We start from the raw sequence: 20441 nt of genomic DNA, 5'->3' as shown, positions 1-20441 counted from the left end.
TCCAGTTTTGCCTGGCTCCATTAACACCTGTCTTTGATGACTGCATCTCTCACCGTGCCGCCTTCAATGTCAGGCAAAGACTTTTGCCAGGAGCAAGCAATGTTGGTTTTCAAGTTCCCACTAGTGGTCCATCTGCAGTGTGTTCTTTTTGTTCTTCTTTGCAATCATCAGTCATGAGTGTGACTTAAGTAGGTTGGGGAGAAGGAAGTCCCCAGCTGCTGGATGTAATGCCTACAGCAATAATCTACCCACGGTCCTTCCTGTTGGCTTCATGGCAACACACGCAATGTACTATCTTTGAAAATAAACAACCCAGTTGGGAGAGAGGCCTTTTTAGTTCTAGTCCCCACAGGGCTAAACAGTGGGCCTGAAGCTATGAGTATCTCCCTGAGCTGGAGAGCCAATTCCATGTACTCAGAGTGAGCAGGTTGGGAAACTTGAGAACCACAGGGACATCAGGGAGAGGTCAGTGAATGGTTGCCTGTGGGCCGAGGACAATATGGACCTGATTACACTCTGCCCATATGGCTTTGGAATCTGCTTCACATTCCCCTCAGACCCCGTTCCAAACTAAGACAACCAAGAGGCTTTAGGAGGTACCCCAGCCTGAGCAGACTCCCCATGGTAAAGGAATAGTGAAGACCTGAAAGTCCCAGGACTGTTGGTCTCAGGAGGGAACACTGCAGTGACTGACTAGCTTGCCAGGGCAGCACCCCCCCCCCACCCCCCAGGCTCAGACACAAATCCCACTTATCCTATGGGCTGCTCTCAAATGGGTCAGCAATGGAGATTCTCTCAGCCAGAGGGAAGAGGTCCAGCAAGATTTTCAGGACAAGCTGCTGAAGAAAGGCTCTCAGAGCAAGCCATGCAGGGCAGGCAGCTTAAAGTGAAAGAAACTTCCAATAAAAATGCCTTTCTGTGAGCTCACTCACTGCAAGTCACCACATTGCCTGGTCACTCCCCAAGAACAATGTCTGCCATTCATTCACAGCCTCTTCATTCTATCAACTGAAATTGAAGGGAGAAAAGGGGTGGGGTGGGGGGTAATTTCTGGAATAAAACCACAAGTGTCCTCACTTTAGAAAGCAATGTAAGTATGTGAAGAAGTTCACTTCTCACCCCCTCCCCTCCCAGAGGCTAGTCCTGACTCCTTTCTGTGAATATTTTTTTGAACGGGGCACTAAATTATTGTTACCTGCATTGCACTATCCCCATCTATCACTTGGTAAATGCTGGTTGGCCTTCACACATGCTGATGTCATTTTGTTTCTGAACCCAGTGGGAACTTTCAGTCCTATGGAACTAATTTGAAAGTCCAGATTAACACGCTGTGCCTTCAAAGATACTAAACAAATCCCCTATGCTTCCAAGCCTTGGCAGTTCCCCTAAAACCAAGACAAGTACTAGCGCTACCTGTCTACCTCAAAACATTGTTAGTTGGCCCAGAAGAGATGATACATATACAAGACACCTAGAAGAAGGGAGGAGCTCTAAACTCAAAATCAGCTCTTCCCCCACTCCTCCTCACACAGAGCAAAGGAAATATTGCAGTAATGAAGAATAAAGCCAACCATGAAAATGTCCTTGCCCAAACCTCCTTCTGCCTGAAGTGACTACACTTCTGTTTTGCAGTCCCAACATCTACCAGCATATCCCCCAGATTCCATATTGAGGCTCCCTATACTGAAACCTTTTCCTTTCCAAGACCCATTAGAGATGCCTACATGTGAACGAGGACAAGGCTGAGGGCTCACCTTAAGTCCTTGCAAGTGCCTGAGCCCACACACCAAGGCTTTTCCCTGTGTGTCTCATTGACACTGTGCCCTGCAATGGTACCTTCACTGCTGTATGCTATAGAAATGTCCTTCTCTTGATGGCTGTCTATTACCTGCCAAAGAGTATCCTGGCTCCCTCTGCCCACTCTTACCTCCCAGTCTAAGAAAGGTGTCAGAATAACATCTTTTAGCAAGAGCGACTAAGGTTTAGGCTCTGACAATACAACTCGAGTTTGAATTGTGGCTTCATGAGGACACATTAAAAACACTCACTTAAAATCTTTCTCACATTACCTGAGACTTAGTAAAATTACAGTGCTGTATTGCGTTTTATGTCCTGGTCACTGCAGGTTTATAGACCATTTGCATTCTTAGAAGGTAGCAGATTGTTTTGCAAGCTCGTCATCAAGCAAAAGGGGGATTAAAAACAACAACATAAAATTTAGAAAGGAACATTTTCTAGGTTTTTATTTTTATTTAAAAAAAAAGATAAAGCACATGGATTGGTTAGATTCTGTTAAACTTTTCTTCAGTCTTCAACATACACTTTGGGGTAAATGCTTGCTTCCCAAAAGGGTAACAGACCACCCAAGTCGCTGCCCACCGACCAGAACTTAATCCAAGTCAATCAGACTTCAGTGCCAACAGGGTGTTTGTTACATTGCTGCTTCTCACATACCTACTTAAAAAAAATAGTACTCAGCATTTTTTCAAGGCAGAAAAGATGGAGGTTTGGAGTAGAAAAGAAAGTGGAGCCTGAATTAGGCATGGTGGTTCATGTCTGCACTGCCAGCATTTGGTAGACAGAGGCAGGAGGATCAAGAGTCAAGGTCACTTTTAACTACATAGTTAGTTGTAGTTCTTGGACATTGTTTAGGCAAATAACTGAGAAGTTGTTAGGCATTGGAAACACAGTCATGTTCTTGCAGAATCAATAAAGCAACAGCAAAGGAACTGGTCAGGAAAGGAAAGTAGTCGGAAGTGTGATGGCATCCTTAACAGTCACAGTGTGATGGTGTCCACAGCAGTCACAGTCACAGTGTGATGGCATCTGCAGCAGTCACAGTCACAGTGTGATGGTGTCCACAGCAGTCACAGTCACAGTGTGATGGTGTTCACAGCAGTCACAGTCACAGTCACAGTCACAGTGTGATGGCATCTGCAGCAGTCACAGTCACAGTGTGATGGTGTCCACAGCAGTCACAGTCACAGTCACAGTCACAGTCACAGTGTGATGGCATCTGCAGCAGTCACAGTCACAGTGTGATGGTGTTCACAGCAGTCACAGTCACAGTCACAGTCACAGTCACAGTGTGATGGCATCTGCAGCAGTCACAGTCACAGTATGATGGTATCCACAGCAGTCACAGTCACAGTCACAGTGTGATGGCATCTGCAGCAGTCACAGTCACAGTATGATGGTATCCACAGTAGTCACAGTCACAGTCACAGTGTGATGGCATCTGCAGCAGTCACAGTCACAGTATGATGGTATCCACAGTAGTCACAGTCACAGTCACAGTGTGATGGCATCTGCAGCAGTCACAGTCACAGTATGATGGTATCCACAGTAGTCACAGTCACAGTCACAGTGTGATGGCATCTGCAGCAGTCACAGTCACAGTATGATGGTATCCACAGTAGTCACAGTCACAGTCTCAGTGTGACAGTGTCCGCAGCAGTCACAGACACACTGTGCTGGCATCCACAGCAGTCACAGTCACAGTCGCAGTGTGATGGGCATCTGCAGCAGTCACAGTCACAGTGTGATGGTATCCACAGCAGTCACAGTGTGAGTGACGGCATCCACAGCAGTCACAGTCACAGGGTGATGGCATCTGCAGCAGTCACAGTCACAGTCTCAGTGTGACGGTGTCCGCAGCAGTCACAGACACACTGTGCTGGCATCCACAGCAGTCACAGTCACGATGGCATCCACAGCTAGCTCTGCAAACACACAGTGTTGCTGCCTGTGAGTGCAGCTGGCATTCACACTAGCTTGAACCCCCTTTTGGAAGGGTGCCAGACATCTTGTTTAAATTCTGCTGAGTCCACTGCGAGGGACAGTGGTGTCTGCTGTGTGTTTGAGATGCTGCTTCTCCCTGGGTCCAGCCCTCGGGGAGGCACCATTCCAAAGCACTAAAGCAAACATGCCTGAGCCTCTCTACCAGTTCCCAGCCTTTTCGGTTATGGAGGCTGGGAACAATGGCCCAGTGAGCAGAGCAGGAGGCTGGGCAGCGAAGGACTCTGTGGACACATTATCAGCTGGGGCATTAGCTATGATTAATTTTCCTCTTTAGTGTTTGCTAGAGCACTGAGCATACATTGCTCCACTGACTAGAAAAGAAGTTAAATGTGTTCTTTTGTTTGTGTGTTTATTTGTTTTTAAACCAATGTGGCCATTTTTGAGTTGTGGGAGTACGTGTGATTTGTGTGGCTGCCTCTTGCTTTGTGTGTTTTAAATTTTACTACATTGAACATATAACACATGAAGGTTTAAAAGGAAAAAAAAACTACGAGCATTCTGAGAAACCAAACACTAACTGCATGTGACTGTGTGTTTTTACTCCCTTGGCTTGCAGGTCTCCTGTCACAACATGTTAGAGTCAGAATTAGGAAAATCCTCCTGCCAGGAGGGGTGGCTACCACCCAGGGGTGTCAGATACAGGTAATGCATGCCAACAGCATCCCTAAGTAGGCTAGCACACCATCTAAAAGTTACTAATTGCATTCAATTTGGTTTGCCTTATTATTTTTTTATTAGTAAATGGTGGACTTGGGGATGTCTTTCCTCAAATCCAAATTTATGTTGTTAGTTAGCTCCATTCTTTAAACTGGGAAGAAAATGTCCAGGCTCTCTAGAGAAATCTTTGAGGGCTGCTGACTTAAATGTGCACACACGTGAACTCTTCAAGGGTATAATTTCGGCCAGGAAAGAATATACTTGGCCAAAGGCAACACTTTCAACTTTATGCCTTTTCTTTCCCTTCACACAGAAAGGATGAGAGAGGACATGAGTGGAAAAGAGGGGCAAGAGAATGTTATGAAAATTGTGTCAACGATTGGTCTTCTGACAATAGCTAACACAAAAGAAACCTGGAAATGGCTCTTTCTGACCATCTCAATTTCCACATGAGACGGCAAGTCCCGGAGAGTTTGTTCAGGAATTTGCCCTTTCTGGGTATTCAGTGAAAGAAGCAAGACTGAAAGTCATACTTCCCACTTCTGGGCACAGCTTACTGACAGCACCATCTACTTTGCCTTTTTGTGCAGGTTATATGGATCCTGCACCGCTCATTACAAAGGTCTGCACGTTTAAAGGATTAAATATTTGGATGACTGCTTGAGAGTATTCCTTCAAAGATATTTCTCTCAGAAGAGGCAGATCAAAGACGGCAAGAGGAGGCTGTGCCAAGTATAGCATCTTGCCCTGGCATCAAGAAACGCTGACTCAGAGTGGCTGAAAGTGCATTGGTGTGGCCACATTCAGGGACCGTTTAAAAATTACATCACCAGTGATCCTGTTTCCTCCCGTCTCCTGGCTCTCTCTGGGTCGGTGCCATCTTCCCTCCACAACTAGGTCCCTGGGTAGCCCAAAGTCAAACTCTCAGAGCAAGTCACAGTCCCCTCTCCATGGACTTCAGTTCTCTGACCTGTCAAAAAAATAAAAAATAAAAAAAGGCTTGGTTACTAGGTAGACCACTTTGAGTCCTTTCTACTACAGTGTTTCTCAAAAGGTGGAACAAAGCAATTTTCATCAGAATACCCTGCCTAGCCTGTTGTTGAAACTAACTGACTAGAAGTCTTTGTGCTTATTAATGCTTGAAACCAGAGTGTTGGAAGATGTTTTTGTGCACTATGCATTCAAATGCTGATTTCTCAACCCAGAGATCTGGTTGCAGCCCAGTCTTTATTTTGAAGCATTTTCAGACTCAGTAGTTTGTAAAACGTTGTTCTCTATAACCTTCTATACCTGGGCAGGAGAAGAAAAGACAGGACTCTTTCAAGGCAGATGGGTGGGGGATGGGGGAGAGGAAGAGAGAGAGACAGAGAGACAGAGAGAGAGACAGAGAGAGAGAGACAGAGAGAGAGAGAGAGAGAGAGAGAGAGAGAGAGAGAGACTGAATGTGTGTCTCAGGTGGGGACCAAGGAGTTGCTATCTGCACACAGATGAAGAAGGAGGTGCCAAGTGTCTTAGTTTGGGTTTTATTTCTGTGAAGAGACACCATGACCAAGGCAACTCTTATAAAAGACATTTAATTGAGGCTGGCTTACAGTTTCAGAGGTTCAGTCCATTATCATCATGGTGGGAAGTATGGCAGTGTCCAGGTAGATATGATGTTCTAGAAGGAGCTGAGTGTTCTACATCTTGACCAAAGGCAGTCAGGAGACTGACTCTCCTCTGCACTGGGTGGAGCATGAACACAGGACCTCAAAGCCCACCCCTACAGTGACACATTTCTTCCAATGAGGCCACACCTATTCTAATAAGGACGCTTGTACTAATAGTGTCACTCCCTGCAGGCCAAGCATTCAAACACATGAGTCTATAGAGGCCAAACCTATTCAAACCACTGCACAGGCCAAGACAAAGATGGCAGGCAATGGACCACATGGTTGGAAAGTAGGCCAAGCCAGCATTGTCGGGTAAGAATAGCTGAATGTCTGCCCAGCTATAGTGCCTGAAACTTTTAATAACTACAAAGGTCTTCATGTCATTATTCAGAGGAAGGGCAGGTGTAGAAAAGCCTATACTTTTATACAGAAGCAATCCTGGTTGGTGAGCCTGAGATTCATTTTTGCACTTCAAAAAGATTGCCTAAAAAAAAAATAATAAAATCCCACAAAAGTCAAACTTCACACAAAGACAAATATGAAGCAGAGACCTTACTTACACGGTCCTAAAAAAATTATTATCAGACTTTTCACAGGAAACATTTGCTAGCCTCTTGCCTGGAATAATGAGATTCCTGAATTTCAGGGGAAAAAAGTGGAAGGGGAGAATATTTGAACAATTTACAGGGCTGCTGAAGCCAAAAATGCCTATGAGCAGGAGTTTTCAATGTTCCATCAGCTCCATGGATAAATGAACAATATAAAGCAAAATGTCCCAAAATTTAACTTAAAACAATTGTTTCCCAGAGGACTCTGTCTAGTCCATCCAAAGTCTAATAGCATAAGACCACCAGGGCACTATGACTTAGGAATGACAAGCTCCTCTCCCATTCTCTTTGCCCTGAAATCTACCAGTCAGCTCTTGCATCCATCATGGGGAAATATTTTATACCCAGCCTTCTGTGGCTTTTCCATTCATTAACCCCAACTGATCTAGTCATGCTAGCACTTTCCTGGACCTCCTTATTCAAGGTCCCAGAGGTTTGTGAGCAAGTGGTTATTAAACTTCAGACTAAGCCTCAACTTTCTCATCTGTAAACTGAGCATATCAACGTACGGATTGCAGGAACCTATGAAGGTCATATAATCAGCACAAAACTAGATGCTTCAGACTATCTCAGTAAATGCTCACAAAATCTCCTATGTGTTTTTTGGTGACATGTGCCGTCTTCCTCTAGACTGGGTGTTCTCAAGCCCTAAGAGCATGAGTGAGTGTGGAGGATTCATCAAATCCCAGTGATTCTTCTGACTCAGTAAATCTTGGGGTCGGCCTGTGAGACTCAGATTTCTGCAGGCCGTGGTGGACAAAGCTCTGGGAACCACACTTTGAGAACTGCTTCTCTAGGTGCTCCATTAGAAATGCCTCTGTCTCTCTGAGGAGGAGGGATTGTCTGAGGGGGCGGGGAGTGGAAGGGTGGGGGGAGGGTGCACATGCACTCGAATGCTCATGTACTCATGGTTGAATATCCTTTCCTGTTAATTTACTCCCCTGCCTGTAAACTTGATAACAGGTCTACCTTCCTGGGGCAGCTTTGTCTGCCAGTTCCCCACTCCTAACTGTCTGATGAGACAGGCCAACAGCTTCCTTCCAACTCATACCAAGCTTGTGGCTCCTTTCTCTGTGCTGAACAAACAGTTGGTTCATCTTCCCAGGATTTCCCAACTACAGCAAACAACATTAAATCAAATTGTAAGGAAGTTGACTCGTTCAGTTGTCTCCTGACTCTGCTGAGGAGAGCTTCTATCTTGGGCTGAAGTATCTTTATTCCCTTGCTCAGAGTCTCAGTAATAATTCCATCTTCATCACCATCACCACCACCGTAATCAGAGCCATAGCAGCTTCACTCCATATAGGGAGTTCTGTGTACCTGGAAGTGGCTTTAAATACAAACATTTATGTAACATAAATTCACCTAATGTCCAATACTCTCTGAAAAAATGAATCATTATTCCTAAGCTGCAGGCAAAGAAACTGATGCACAGAAGCTAATGTGGCTTATAACTACATGACTTTTGAAGCAGGAGAGCCAGGATGCAAATCTATGTAGTTCCAGAGTATGTGCCCCCTCTTTCCAAGTGTTGTCTGTATTTCTGTCTTTCATGTCTGTTACGGTGGTAGGAATGAACCTAGAATGTCACTTCTTCTACTGCTGAGCTCTATCTGATGGCCTTGCTTTGCCTTTTTATTTTGAAACAGGCTCTCTTAGTCGTCCATTCTGACTTTCAACTGGTGCTATTGATTAGGCAAGCTTTGCACTTGGAATCTCCCACCTCCTGAGTAGCTGGAATTGCAGGCCTGTGCCCATTAGGTCCATGCTCCTTTTTTTTAATTAATTAATTAATTCACTTTACATCTCATTCACTGCCCCCCTCCCCATCTCTCCCTTCCACAATCCTTCCCCCCATCCTCCCTCCCCTTCTCCTCTGAGAGGGTGGAGGTCCTCCCAGGTATCAGCCCAACCTGGAACATCAAGTCTTTGTAGAGCTAGATGCTTCCTCTCCTACTGAGGCCAGACAAGGCAGCCCAGCTAGAACATATCCCACAGACAAAGCAACAGCTTTAGAGATGGCCTCGCTCCCATTGCTCGGGACTCACACGAATACCAAACTTCACATCTGCTACATATGTAGGGGCGGGGATGTGTATGTCCAGCTTGTGTATGCTCTTTGGTTAGTGGTTCAGTCTCTGAGAGCCCCAAGGGTCCAGGTTAATTAACTCTGTTGGTCTTCCTGTGGAGTTCTTATCTCCTTCAAGCCTCCCAATCCTCCCCTAATATAAAAGGGTCTTTAAGCTCCATCCACTGTTAGGCTATGGGTCTCTTCATCCTTCTGAGTCAGCTGCTGGATGGAAAAGGACAATAATCTAGACTTCTGTCTGCAAGCATAACAGGGTAACATTAATAGTACCAGGGATTAGTGCTTGCCCATGGGATGGGTCTCAAGTTGGGCTGATTATTGTTTAGCTTCAGTCTCTGCTCCATTCCCATCTCTGTATTTCTTGTAGACAGGATAAATTCTAGGTCAAAAGTTTTGTGGGTAGATTGGTATTCCTATCACTCTCCTGGGGTTCCTATAGCACATGCTGGTGAGGATGTGGAGCAAGAGGAACACTCCATCATTGCTAGTGGGAGTGCAAACTTACACAACCACTTTGGAAATCAATTTGTTGGTTTCTCAGAAAACTGGGAATAGGTCCACACTCTTAAACACAATGGCACAGCAATAGCTCTTACATCATTTGTTTTTATTCTTTTATTCCTGTCTTTTATTTTTGGCATCTTAGCCTGCACTGTAATAAAAAACAACAACACAAACACAAATTAAGACAAGAGAAATACATTTCTCAAGAGTTCTTAAGGCCGAGAACTAAGAGAGAATAAAGGCACTGAGTGATTTAGGTTGGTAAAAGCCTATCTCATGGCTTGCATAGATTTAACCCATTAATGATTTCCTCACACAAGGCACAAAAATTTTGTCTGTTTGAATGCATTAATAATAAGCTCAGAGTCACAGATAATACATTGGTGTTGCTTTAGGGAAAGAAACCAAAGCACTTCCCCTGGGTCTCATTCAACCAAGAATGAGTCCAAATTGTCTGTTGTATGAATCTGAATCCTTGCCTGCCTAAAGGCTTTCTCGTGAAGTTGTCCCTTTGTCTGTGTCTGTACCTGTTTGTCTGCCTGCTTGAATGTGTGTGAATATGTCTGAGTAGGTCTCTGTTGTGTCTGTCCCTATTAAAAGGATTTTCTTTCCTCTTAACAACACAGAAAGCATCACATGGGGAAGTAATGAGGGATACTTTACAGAAAATTTACGACAGTTTTACAAGGTATTAAATCATCAACTCCAAATGACCTCGAATGACCCATAAAACCAAAAGTATTGCAAACATCTTTAACTAACAAGTAATATTTACATGATATTGTGGATATTCACATGTAAGGTTGCTTTCGGTCTATTTGCTGTTTACAGCAAGTGATTATCATAACATGTATGCATTACTGTTGGGTCAAGGATGGAAGAGTATATAACTTACGGTTGCAGTTTCCATTAGTTTAGATTGTAAACATGCATCTACAAAGGAAATCCAAGGCAAATAAGGTTGGTTGTTACATTGTTCTCTCTCTTAAGGAAGGTTAAACAAACAGGCTGAGTACACAGTAGGATAGAGTCTTAAGTAAATTCTAAAGTTTGGTTTTTATTAACTCTGGCTATGAGGTCCAGCAAAATCTCCAGTCTCTTACGAGGTAAGAGATATTTTTATAATGTTGCCATTGCCATGGTAACTGGTAAGAAGTAGCTGCTCAGTGAATCTTTCCATGTGAAGAAACAAGCCAGTCATTTTCTAGGGCTCTTATAAGGTCATTAATTTTTAAATTCCACCCTTGTGACTTCTTCATTTTCCAAAGGCTCTTCTTTCTACTATCACACCCTGGGGTTAAGATTTCAACCTATGAAGTTGGGAAGAACACCATCATTCAGACTTTAGCAGTAACTACACCTATTTTCTATCTACCTGTTGCCAAAAGTTGTTCTGTGTTTCTCTTTTCTTTTTAAACCTGAATTGGTGTGTGTGTGTGTGTGTGTGTGTGTGTGTGTGTGTGTGTGTGTGCATTTTCCTGTTGTTATAGTTCTACAGTTGCTCAGAGATTCACTAGTATGACCATTAATAAATTTTAAACAAAAAAGGCTTTTATCCAGGTGCACACCCACGATTGGGGGTTCTGTAAGTGTGGTGCCCAGGTACATTAGTCAGGGTTTTCTAAAGGCAAGGAACATAAAGTTACAGTCTGTTTATACGCAAGCAGAAGGTTATATTCTGTTTTACAAAGTTTTGGTTATCACAAGCAAAACAAGCTTTTGTTTATAGAAGCATAAACAAGAGTTAACCTTGTGACCTATTATCTTACACAAACTACAGTTTTGTTAAAGTTGTACAAAACCAGGCAATGGAAGTCTAATTGTGCTTTATAGTTCTCTTGAGCATAGTAATTTTTAAACTTTCTCTGTCTCTCTCTCTCTGTGTCTCTCTCTCTGTCTCTCTCTCTCTCTGTGTGTGTGTGTGTGTGTGTGTGTGAATTGAGACAAATTATGTACAAATATGGTGCATAAAAATAGAGATGTTCCTAGGTTTAACAATGTGAAAGTGGTATGCACCTAAATGATGCTTAAGAAAACTAAGTTAAACTGGGCGGTGGTGGTGCATGCCTTTAATCCCAGCACTTGGGAAGCAGAGTCAGGCAGATTTCTGAGTTCGAGGCTGGCCTGGTCTACAAAATGAGTTCCAGGACAGCCAGGGCTACACAGAGAAACCCTGTCTGGAAAAACCGAAAGAAAGAAAGAAAGAAAGAAAGAAAGAAAGAAAGAAAGAAAGAAAGGAAGGAAGGAAGGAAGGAAGGAAGGAAGGAAGGAAGGAAGGAAGAAAGAAAGAAAGAAAGAAAGAAAGAAAGAAAGAAAGAAAGAAAGAAAGAAAGAAAGAAAGAAAGAAAGAAAGAAAGAAAACTAAGTTAAGTCAATCATGAGCTTTTCCTCAATGGCAAGTCTTTTTCAGTAGCAGTCAAGAACCAGCCAGGACAAACTCAAATCCCCAACTAGAAAGAATGTAAGGGAGGTAGAGACAGATTAGACAAGGAGAGAGAGGAAGTAGTGATTTGATAAGCACTAGCCACAGGGTGAGACTATTATGTCCCAAGAAAAGACAAAGGTAGAAAGTAACATTTATTAGTTACTTTTTGTGTGATAAAAATGTGATAGAAATAACATGACCAGTAACTTATAGAAAAAAGGAGTTTATTGGGACTTACCATTCCAGAGGATTAGATTCTATGAAGATAGAGTGAACACCTGGTAGCAGGACCAAGAAGATAAGGACTCCCATCTTTAACTGCAAACAGGGAGCAGAGAAAGCAAGCTCCTAGACACGGCAAGTCTTTAAATTTTCAAAGAGTGCTGCCAAAGCATGCCTCTTCTAACAAGACCATACCTTATAAGCCTCCACAGTCACTACCACAAACTAAGGACTAAAGTACTCAAATACTTATGACAATGAGGGACATCTCATTCAAACCACCACATAGTGCCACAAATTACAATGAGAGATGTAGCCAGCTATAACAGTGGAAAAAGAGTAGCCAGCACAAGCTGTAATCTCACCAGACTAGTTATGAGAGGAGAAGCCAGCATGTTTCTGCTCTGCCTTCTGATCTCCATCATGGTGGCATCTGTAGCAGATGAAATTCAACTGGAGGCCAAAGCCTGAGTTGCCATCCATACAAAGAAATGTCAGAGCAGCATCCCCAAAAGCAGAAACAGGTCTATGGCCACCAGAAGAGAATAAACAGCACAATAGCACATGCAATATGGCTCCAAAAGGGGATGCTTGTAGTAAGTGCTCAAGATACATTTGTTGCTTTGAATTAAACAAGCCAAATGGAGAAATCGGTTGTGCGTAAAGGGGATGTAGAAGGGACAACTGGACCCTGGACCTCTAATGTTTCACTTTCGGCTTATCTAGGCAAATGAATCATCAGATTTCACTGCCGTCTGGGGACTTGAGTCCCACATGTGTTGAAGGAGTTGCACTGCTGGTGCCTACAAAGTCCTTCAAGCTGTAATTATATCCTCCACCTCCTCAGAATGTCTAGACTAGATTATGAGAGCTGAGAAAAAAAAAAATGACTGCAGCTTTCTGTAGCCCTCAAACCAGTGAGAAGTCCTTGGTGAGACCCTCTTCCTGGGGTACACAGGAACAAGTTCCCAGAAGTAGCACAATCTCAGCATGAAGAATGAAGATGAAAAGGGAAGAGGGGGTCCTCATTTGAAAACCTCAAGAGAAAAGAGTATTGTCAAACATCAGTGATGGAAGCCCAAAGGAATGTTTCCAGAGAAAAAGGTTTTCAATGACTTATTAGAATATTCTTAATTCTACCAAGTACCACAGGGATTTTCATGTACAGTTCTGGGTCCCCAAAACCTTCACAAGGAATCAATAAAGTTTAAAGGGTTTTCTTATTAACACTAAGAGGCAGTTTCCCCTCTCTATCATGTTTACATTGGCACTGACAGTAAGATGGGAAAGATACGGGAACACAACCATATTGTAAGATGGGAAAGATATGGGAACACATAGTAACACAACTGAGGCCATGTCACAAACCAAACCAGTGATATTGATTTCTTTATTGCCATCAACCCGCTGTAGAGAAGCATGGCACTTTATATAAGTGTGTATTTGATGAAAGAGAATAATTATTCATTATATTGCTTTTCAGTCCTTGATCACATGACTATCATTTACATGAGGAAATGGGAAGCTCATAATATACTTTGATTCCCATCGAAGAAAAGGCACCTGTGTGAATGTCGCAGCTGCAATCCTAACCAGATTCCCTCTTCATAGATCACTATGTGTACTTGAAATGTCAGAGAAGCACTCATGGCACTCGTTGGTATTGTGTAGGCATAATTTGCTTCTAAGTGCAAACTGGCTCATAGAGTTTAACATAATATATGGTGATTTCCAAATGTACACTACAAATAACTTTTAAGAAATTTGTATACAAAAGGTTGGGGACATGGTTTGGTCAGTAAACTTATTGCTGTATACGCATGAGGTCCTGAATTTGTCCCCAGGCCCACATAAAGATCAGGAATGGTGATGCACATATGTAATCTCAGTCCTGTGGAGGTAGAAATAAAAGGATCCACAAAGCTTACTGGCCAGATATTCTAGCCTAGTTAAGGTGAGGAATTCCAGATTGCCTTTAGATAGATAGATAGATAGATAGATAGATAGATAGATAGATAGATAGATAGATAGATAGATAGATAGATAACAAAAATAAAGTGGAAAACAACTGAGAAAGACCCAGTGTTGACTTCTGGCCTCCAAATACACATGCCCCCCCCCACACACACATGAATTTCATGTTTTGATATAGTATCAAGAAAACCTATTAAAATATACCTTCCCACAAATGCATATCTATATGAAGCTAATTTTCTTAACCACAACTACACCAATATACAAGAACACATTAAGTTCTAAATGAACTATGAGAATATATCTTCCACTAAGTCATATGTTAACGAAACTCATAAAACGTTACTTTTCTAGCTATGTGTTTTAGAGAAATGAAATTGTTTAACATAATTAAAATGTTAATTCCAACTAACGGCTGTAGCTCAAAACTGGAATGGCAGCACTCAAGAGACAGAGCAGGCTGGTTACAAAAATTCCGAAGCCAGCCTGGACTACAAAGCAAGTTACAAACTCCCAACCCCAGTTGTGATATCTGCAACACAACCATAATATCCAAGTGTAAAGGAATATCTCAGAAGAGGGGGCAGGAATATTGTAAAAGCCAAAGGACTAAAACAAGTGTTTCAAGATACTGTCTTTTAGACTTGGCAGGAATGCTGCTCTGATGAACTCTTAACAATATGGTTGCCTGCAAAAGAAGACACATAATCTTGCTAGTGTATGCAATGGTGTCAGCATTTGGAAGCTGATTATGGGATGGATCCCCGGATATGGCAGTCTCTACATTGTCCATCATTTTATCTCAGCTCCAAACTTTGTCTCTGTACCTCCTTCCAAGGGTGTTTTGTTCCCACTTCTAAGGAGGGGCATAGTGTCCACACTTCAGTCTTCATTTTTCTTGAGTTTCATGTGTTTAGGAAATTGTATCTTATATCTTGAATATCCTAGGTTTTGGGCTAATATCCACTTATCAGTGAGTACATATTGTGTGAGTTCCTTTGTGAAAGTGTTACCTCACTCAGGATGATGCCATCCAGGTCCATCCATTTGGCTAGGAATTTCATAAATTCATTCTTTTTAATAGCTGAGTAGTACTCCATTGTGTAGATGTACCACATTTTCTGTATCCATTCCTCTGTTGAGGGGCATCTGGGTTCCTTCCAGCTTCTGGCTATTATAAATAAGGCTGCTATGAACATAGTGGAGCATGTGTCCTTCTTACCAGTTGGGGCATCTTCTGGATATATGCCCAGGAGAGGTATTGCTGGATCCTCCGGTAGTACTATGTCCAGTTTTCTGAGGAACCGCCAGACTGATTTCCAGAGTGGTTGTACAAGCCTACAATCCCACCAACAATGGAGGAGTGTTCCTCTTTCTCCACATCCACACTAGCATCTGCTGTCACCTGAATTTTTGATCTGAGCCATTCTGACTGGTGTGAGGTGGAATCTCAGGGTTGTTTTGATTTGCATTTCCCTGATGATTAAGGATGTTGAACATTTTTTCAGGTGCTTCTCTGCCATTCGGTATTCCTCAGGTGAGAATTCTTTGTTCAGTTCTGAGCCCCATTTTTTAATGGGGTTATTTGATTTTCTGAAGTCCACCTTCTTGAGTTCTGTATATATGTTGGATATTAGTCCCCTATCTGATTTAGGATACGTAAAGATCCTTTCCCAATCTATTGGTGGTCTTTTTGTCTTATTGATGGTGTCTTTTGCCTTGCAGAAACTTTGGAGTTTCATTAGGTCCCATTTGTCAATTCTCGATCTTACAGCACAAGCCATTGCTGTTCTGTTCAGGAATTTTTCCCCTGTGCCCATATCTTCAAAGCTTTTCCCCACTTTCTCCTCTATAAGTTTCAGTGTCTCTGGTTTTATGTGAAGTTCCTTGATCCACTTAGATTTGACCTTAGTACAAGGAGATAAGTATGGATCAATTCGCATTCTTCTACACGATAACAACCAGTTGTGCCAGCACCATTTGTTGAAAATGCTGTCTTTCTTCCACTGGATGGTTTTGGCTCCCTTGTCGAAGATCAAGTGACCATAGGTGTGTGGGTTCATTTCTGGGTCTTCAATTCTATTCCATTGGTCTACTTGTCTGTCTCTATACCAGTACCATGCAGTTTTTATCACAATTGCTCTGTAGTAAAGCTTTAGGTCAGGCATGGTGATTCCACCAGAGGTTCTTTTATCCTTGAGAAGAGTTTTTGCTATCCTAGGTTTTTTGTTATTCCAGATGAATTTGCAAATTGCTCCTTCTAATTCGTTGAAGAATTGAGTTGGAATTTTGATGGGGATTGCATTGAATCTGTAGATTGCTTTTGTCAAGATAGCCATTTTTACAATGTTGATCCTGCCAATCCATGAGCATGGGAGATCTTTCCATCTTCTGAGATCTTCTTTAATTTCTTTCTTCAGAGACTTGAAGTTTTTATCATACAGATCTTTCACTTCCTTAGTTAGAGTCACGCCGAGATATTTTATATTATTTGTGACTATTGAAATGGGTGTTGTTTCCCTAATTTCTTTCTCAGCCTGTTTATTCTTTGTGTAGAGAAAGGCCATTGACTTGTTTGAGTTTATTTTATATCCAGCTACTTCACCAAAGCTGTTTATCAGGTTTAGGAGTTCTCTGGTGGAATTTTTAGGGTCACTTATATATACTATCATATTATCTGCAAAAAGTGATATTTTGAGTTCCTCTTTTCCAATTTGTATCCCCTTGATCTCCTTTTGTTGTCGAATTGCTCTGGCTAATACTTCAAGTACTATGTTGAAAAGGTAGGGAGAAAGTGGGCAGCCTTGTCTAGTCCCTGATTTTAGTGGGGTTGCTTCCAGCTTCTCTCCATTTACTTTGATGTTGGCTACTGGTTTGCTGTAGATTGCTTTTATTATGTTTAGGTATGGGCCTTGAATTCCTGATCTTTCCAAAACTTTTATCATGAATGGGTGTTAGATCTTGTCAAATGCTTTTTCTGCATCTAACGAGATGATCATGTGGTTTTTGTCTTTGAGTTTCTTTATATAATGGATTACCTTGATGGATTTTCGTATATTAAACCATCCCTGCATCCCTGGAATAAAACCTACTTGGTCAGGATGGATGATTGCTTTAATGTGTTCTTGGATTCAGTTAGCGAGAATTTTATTAAGGATTTTTGCATCGATATTCATAAGAGAAATTGGTCTGAAGTTCTCTATCTTTGTTGGATCTTTCTGTGGTTTAGGTATCAGAGTAATAGTGGCTTCATAAAATGAGTTGGGTAGAGTACCTTCTACTTCTATCTTGTGAAATAGTTTGTGCAGAACTGGAATTAGATCTTCTTTGAAGGTCTGATAGAACTCTGCACTAAACCCATCTGGTCCTGGGCTTTTTTTGGCTAGGAGACTATTAATAACTGCTTCTATTTCTTTAGGGGATATGGGACTGTTTAGAAGGTCAACTTGATCCTGATTCAACTTTGGTACCTGGTATCTTTCCAGAAATTTGTCCATTTCGTCCAGGTTTTCCAGTTTTGTTGAGTATAGCCTTTTGTAGAATGATCTGATGGTGTTTTGGATTTTTTCAGGATCTGTTGTTATGTCTCCCTTTTCATTTCTGATTTTGTTGATTAGGATTTTGTCCCTTTGCCCTCTAGTGAGTCTAGCTAAGGGTTTATCTATCTTGTTGATTTTCTCAAAGAACCAACTCCTCGTTTGGTTAATTCTTTGAATAGTTCTTCTTGTTTCCACTTGGTTAATTTCACCCCTGAGTTTGATTATTTTCTGCCGTCTACTCCTCTTGGGTGAATTTGCTTCCTTTTTTTCTAGAGCTTTTAGATGTGTTGTCAAGCTGCTAGTATGTGCTGTCTCCCGTTTCTTTTTGGAGGTACTCAGAGCTATGAGTTTCCCTCTTAGAAATGCTTTCATTGTGTCCCAAAGGTTTGGGTACGTTGTGGCTTCATTTTCATTAAACTCTAAAAAGTCTTTAATTTCTTTCTTTATTCCTTCCTTGACCAAGGTATCATTGAGAAGAGTGTTGTTCAGTTTCCACGTGAATGTTGGCTTTCCATTATTTATGTTGTTATTGAAGATCAGTCTTAGGCCATGGTGGTCTGATAGGATACATGGGACAATTTCAATATTTTTGTATCTGTTGAGGCCTATTTTGTGACCAATTATATGGTCAATTTTGGAGAAGGTCCTGTGAGGTGCTGAGAAGAAGGTATATCCTTTTGTTTTAGGATAAAATATTCTGTAGATATCTGTCAGGTCCATTTGTTTCATAACTTCTGTTAGTTTCACTGTGTCCCTGTTTAGTTTCTGTTTCCACGATCTGTCCATTGATGAAAGTGGTGTGTTGAAATCTCCCACTATTATTGTGTGAGGTGCAATGTGTGCTTTGAGCTTTACTAAAGTGTCTTTAATGAATGTGGCTGCCCTTGCATTTGGAGCGTAGATATTCAGAATTGAGAGTTCCTCTTGGAGGATTTTACCTTTGATGAGTATGAAGTGTCCCTCCTTGTCTTTTTTGATAACTTTGGGTTGGAAGTCGATTTTATCCGATATTATAATGGCTACTCCAGCCTGTTTCTTCAGACCATTTGCTTGGAAAATTGTTTTCCAGCCTTTCACTCTGAGGTAGTGTCTGTCTTTTTCCCTGAGATGGGTTTCCTGTAAGCAGCAGAATGTTGGGTCCTGTTTGTGTAGCCAGTCTGTTAGTCTATGTCTTTTTATTGGGGAATTGAGTCCATTGATATTAAGAGATGTTAAGGAAAGGTAATCGTTGCTTCCTGTTATTTTTGTTGTTAAACTTGGCATTCTGTTCTCGTGGCTGTCTTCTTTTAGGTTTGTTGAGGGATTATCTTCTTGTTTTTTCTAGGGCGTGGTTCCCGTCCTTGTATTGGTTTTTTTGTTATTATCCTTTGAAGGGCTGGATTCGTGGAGAGATAATGGGTGAATTTAGTTTTGTCGTGGAATACTTTGGTTTCTCCATCTATGGTAATTGAGAGTTTGGCTGGGTATAGTAGCCTGGGCTGGAATTTGTGTTCTCTTAGTGTCTGTATAACATCTGTCCAGGCTCTTCTGGCTTTCATAGTCTCTGGTGAAAAGTCTGGTGTAATTCTGATAGGCTTGCCTTTGTATGTTACTTGACCTTTTTCCCTTACTGCTTTTAGAATTCTATCTTTATTTAGTGCATTTGATGTTCTGATTATTATGTGTCAGGAGGAATTTCTTTTCTGGTCCAGTCTATTTGGAGTTCTGTAGGCTTCTTGTATGTTCATGGGTATCTCTTTCTTTAGATTTGGGAAGTTTTCTTCAATAATTTTGTTGAAGATGTTTGCTGGTCCTTTGAGTTGAAAATCTTCATTCTCATTCACTCCTATTATCCGTAGGTTTGGTCTTCTCATTGTGTCCTGGATTTCCTGGATGTTTTTAGTTAGGATCTTTTTGCATTTTCCATTTTCTTTGATTGTTGTGCTGATGTTCTCTATGGAATCTTCTGCACCTGAGATTCTCTCTTCCATCTCTTGTATTCTGTTGCTGATGCTGGCATCTATGGTTCCAGATTTCTTTCCTAGGGTTTCTATCTCCAGCGTTGCCTCACTTTGGGTTTTCTTTATTGTGTCTACTTCCCTTTTTAGGTCTAGTATGGTTTTGTTCATTTCCATCACCTGTTTGGATGTGTTTTCCTGTTTTTCTATAAGGACTTCTACCTGTTTGGTTGTGTTTTCCTGTTTTCCTTTAAGGACTTGTAACTCTTTAGCAGTGTTTTCCTGTTTTTCTTTAAGGACTTGTAACTCTTTAGCAGTGTTCTCCTGTATCTCTTTAAGTGAGTTATTGAATTCCTTCTTTATGTCCTCTACCATCATCATGAGATATGCTTTTAAATCCAGGTCTACCTTTTCAGGTGTGTTAGGGTGTCCTGGACTGGGCGAAGTGGGCGTTCTGGGTTCTGATGATGGTGAGTGGTCCTGGTTTCTGTTAGTAGGATTCTTACGTTTACCTTTCGCCATCTGGCAATCTCTGGGGTTAGTTGTTATAGTTGTCTTTGTTAAGAGATTGTTCCTCTGTTGATTTTGTTACCCTCAATCAGCAGGCGTGGGAGACAAGCTCTCTCCTCTGAGTTTCAGTGGTCAGAGCAGTCTCTGCAGGCAAGCTCTCCTCTTTCGGGGAAGGTGTACAGTTATCTGGTGTTTGGACCTCCTCCTGGCTGAAGGTGAAGGCCCAAAACAGGATCTTTCCCAGAAGCTGTGTTGCTTTGGCCAGGAAGGTGGCCGGTTGTCTGGAGTCGAAGATGTTGCCGCCTCAGAAGCTCTGTGGCTCTCGCCAGGAAGGTGGCCGGCTGTCTGGAGCCGAAGATGTCGCCGCCTCAGAAGCTCTGTGGCTCACGCCAGGAAGGTGGCCGGTTGTCTGGAGCCGAAGATGGCGCCGCCCCAGAAGCTCTGCGACTCTCGCCCGTACCAGAAACGGCTGGCCTCTGTATTCCACACGGTCTCCCGTGCAGCCTGCCCTCCGCGGAGTCCC

The 20441-nt window shown here is 42.2% G+C and overlaps 1 protein-coding gene across 1 annotated transcript in view; it reads right to left on the bottom strand.

Moving 5' to 3' along the window:
• Nucleotides 1-2216: 2216 nt before the first annotated feature.
• The window catches only part of Ccdc34 (coiled-coil domain containing 34), a 158164-nt gene continuing 139939 nt past the window's right edge, over nt 2217-20441 (bottom strand). Inside the window, exon 4 of the mRNA XM_011239755.3 lies at nt 2217-5428. Coding sequence (XP_011238057.1) covers nt 5393-5428 — 36 coding nt within the window. The 3' untranslated portion in view covers nt 2217-5392. The remainder of the gene's footprint in view (nt 5429-20441) is intronic.

Source organism: Mus musculus, chromosome 2, assembly GCF_000001635.26.
Source record: "Mus musculus strain C57BL/6J chromosome 2, GRCm38.p6 C57BL/6J".
Taxonomy (NCBI): Eukaryota; Metazoa; Chordata; class Mammalia; order Rodentia; family Muridae; genus Mus; species Mus musculus.
Note: the sequence above shows the minus strand (reverse complement) of the source record. Positions and strands in the feature narration are given on the sequence as shown.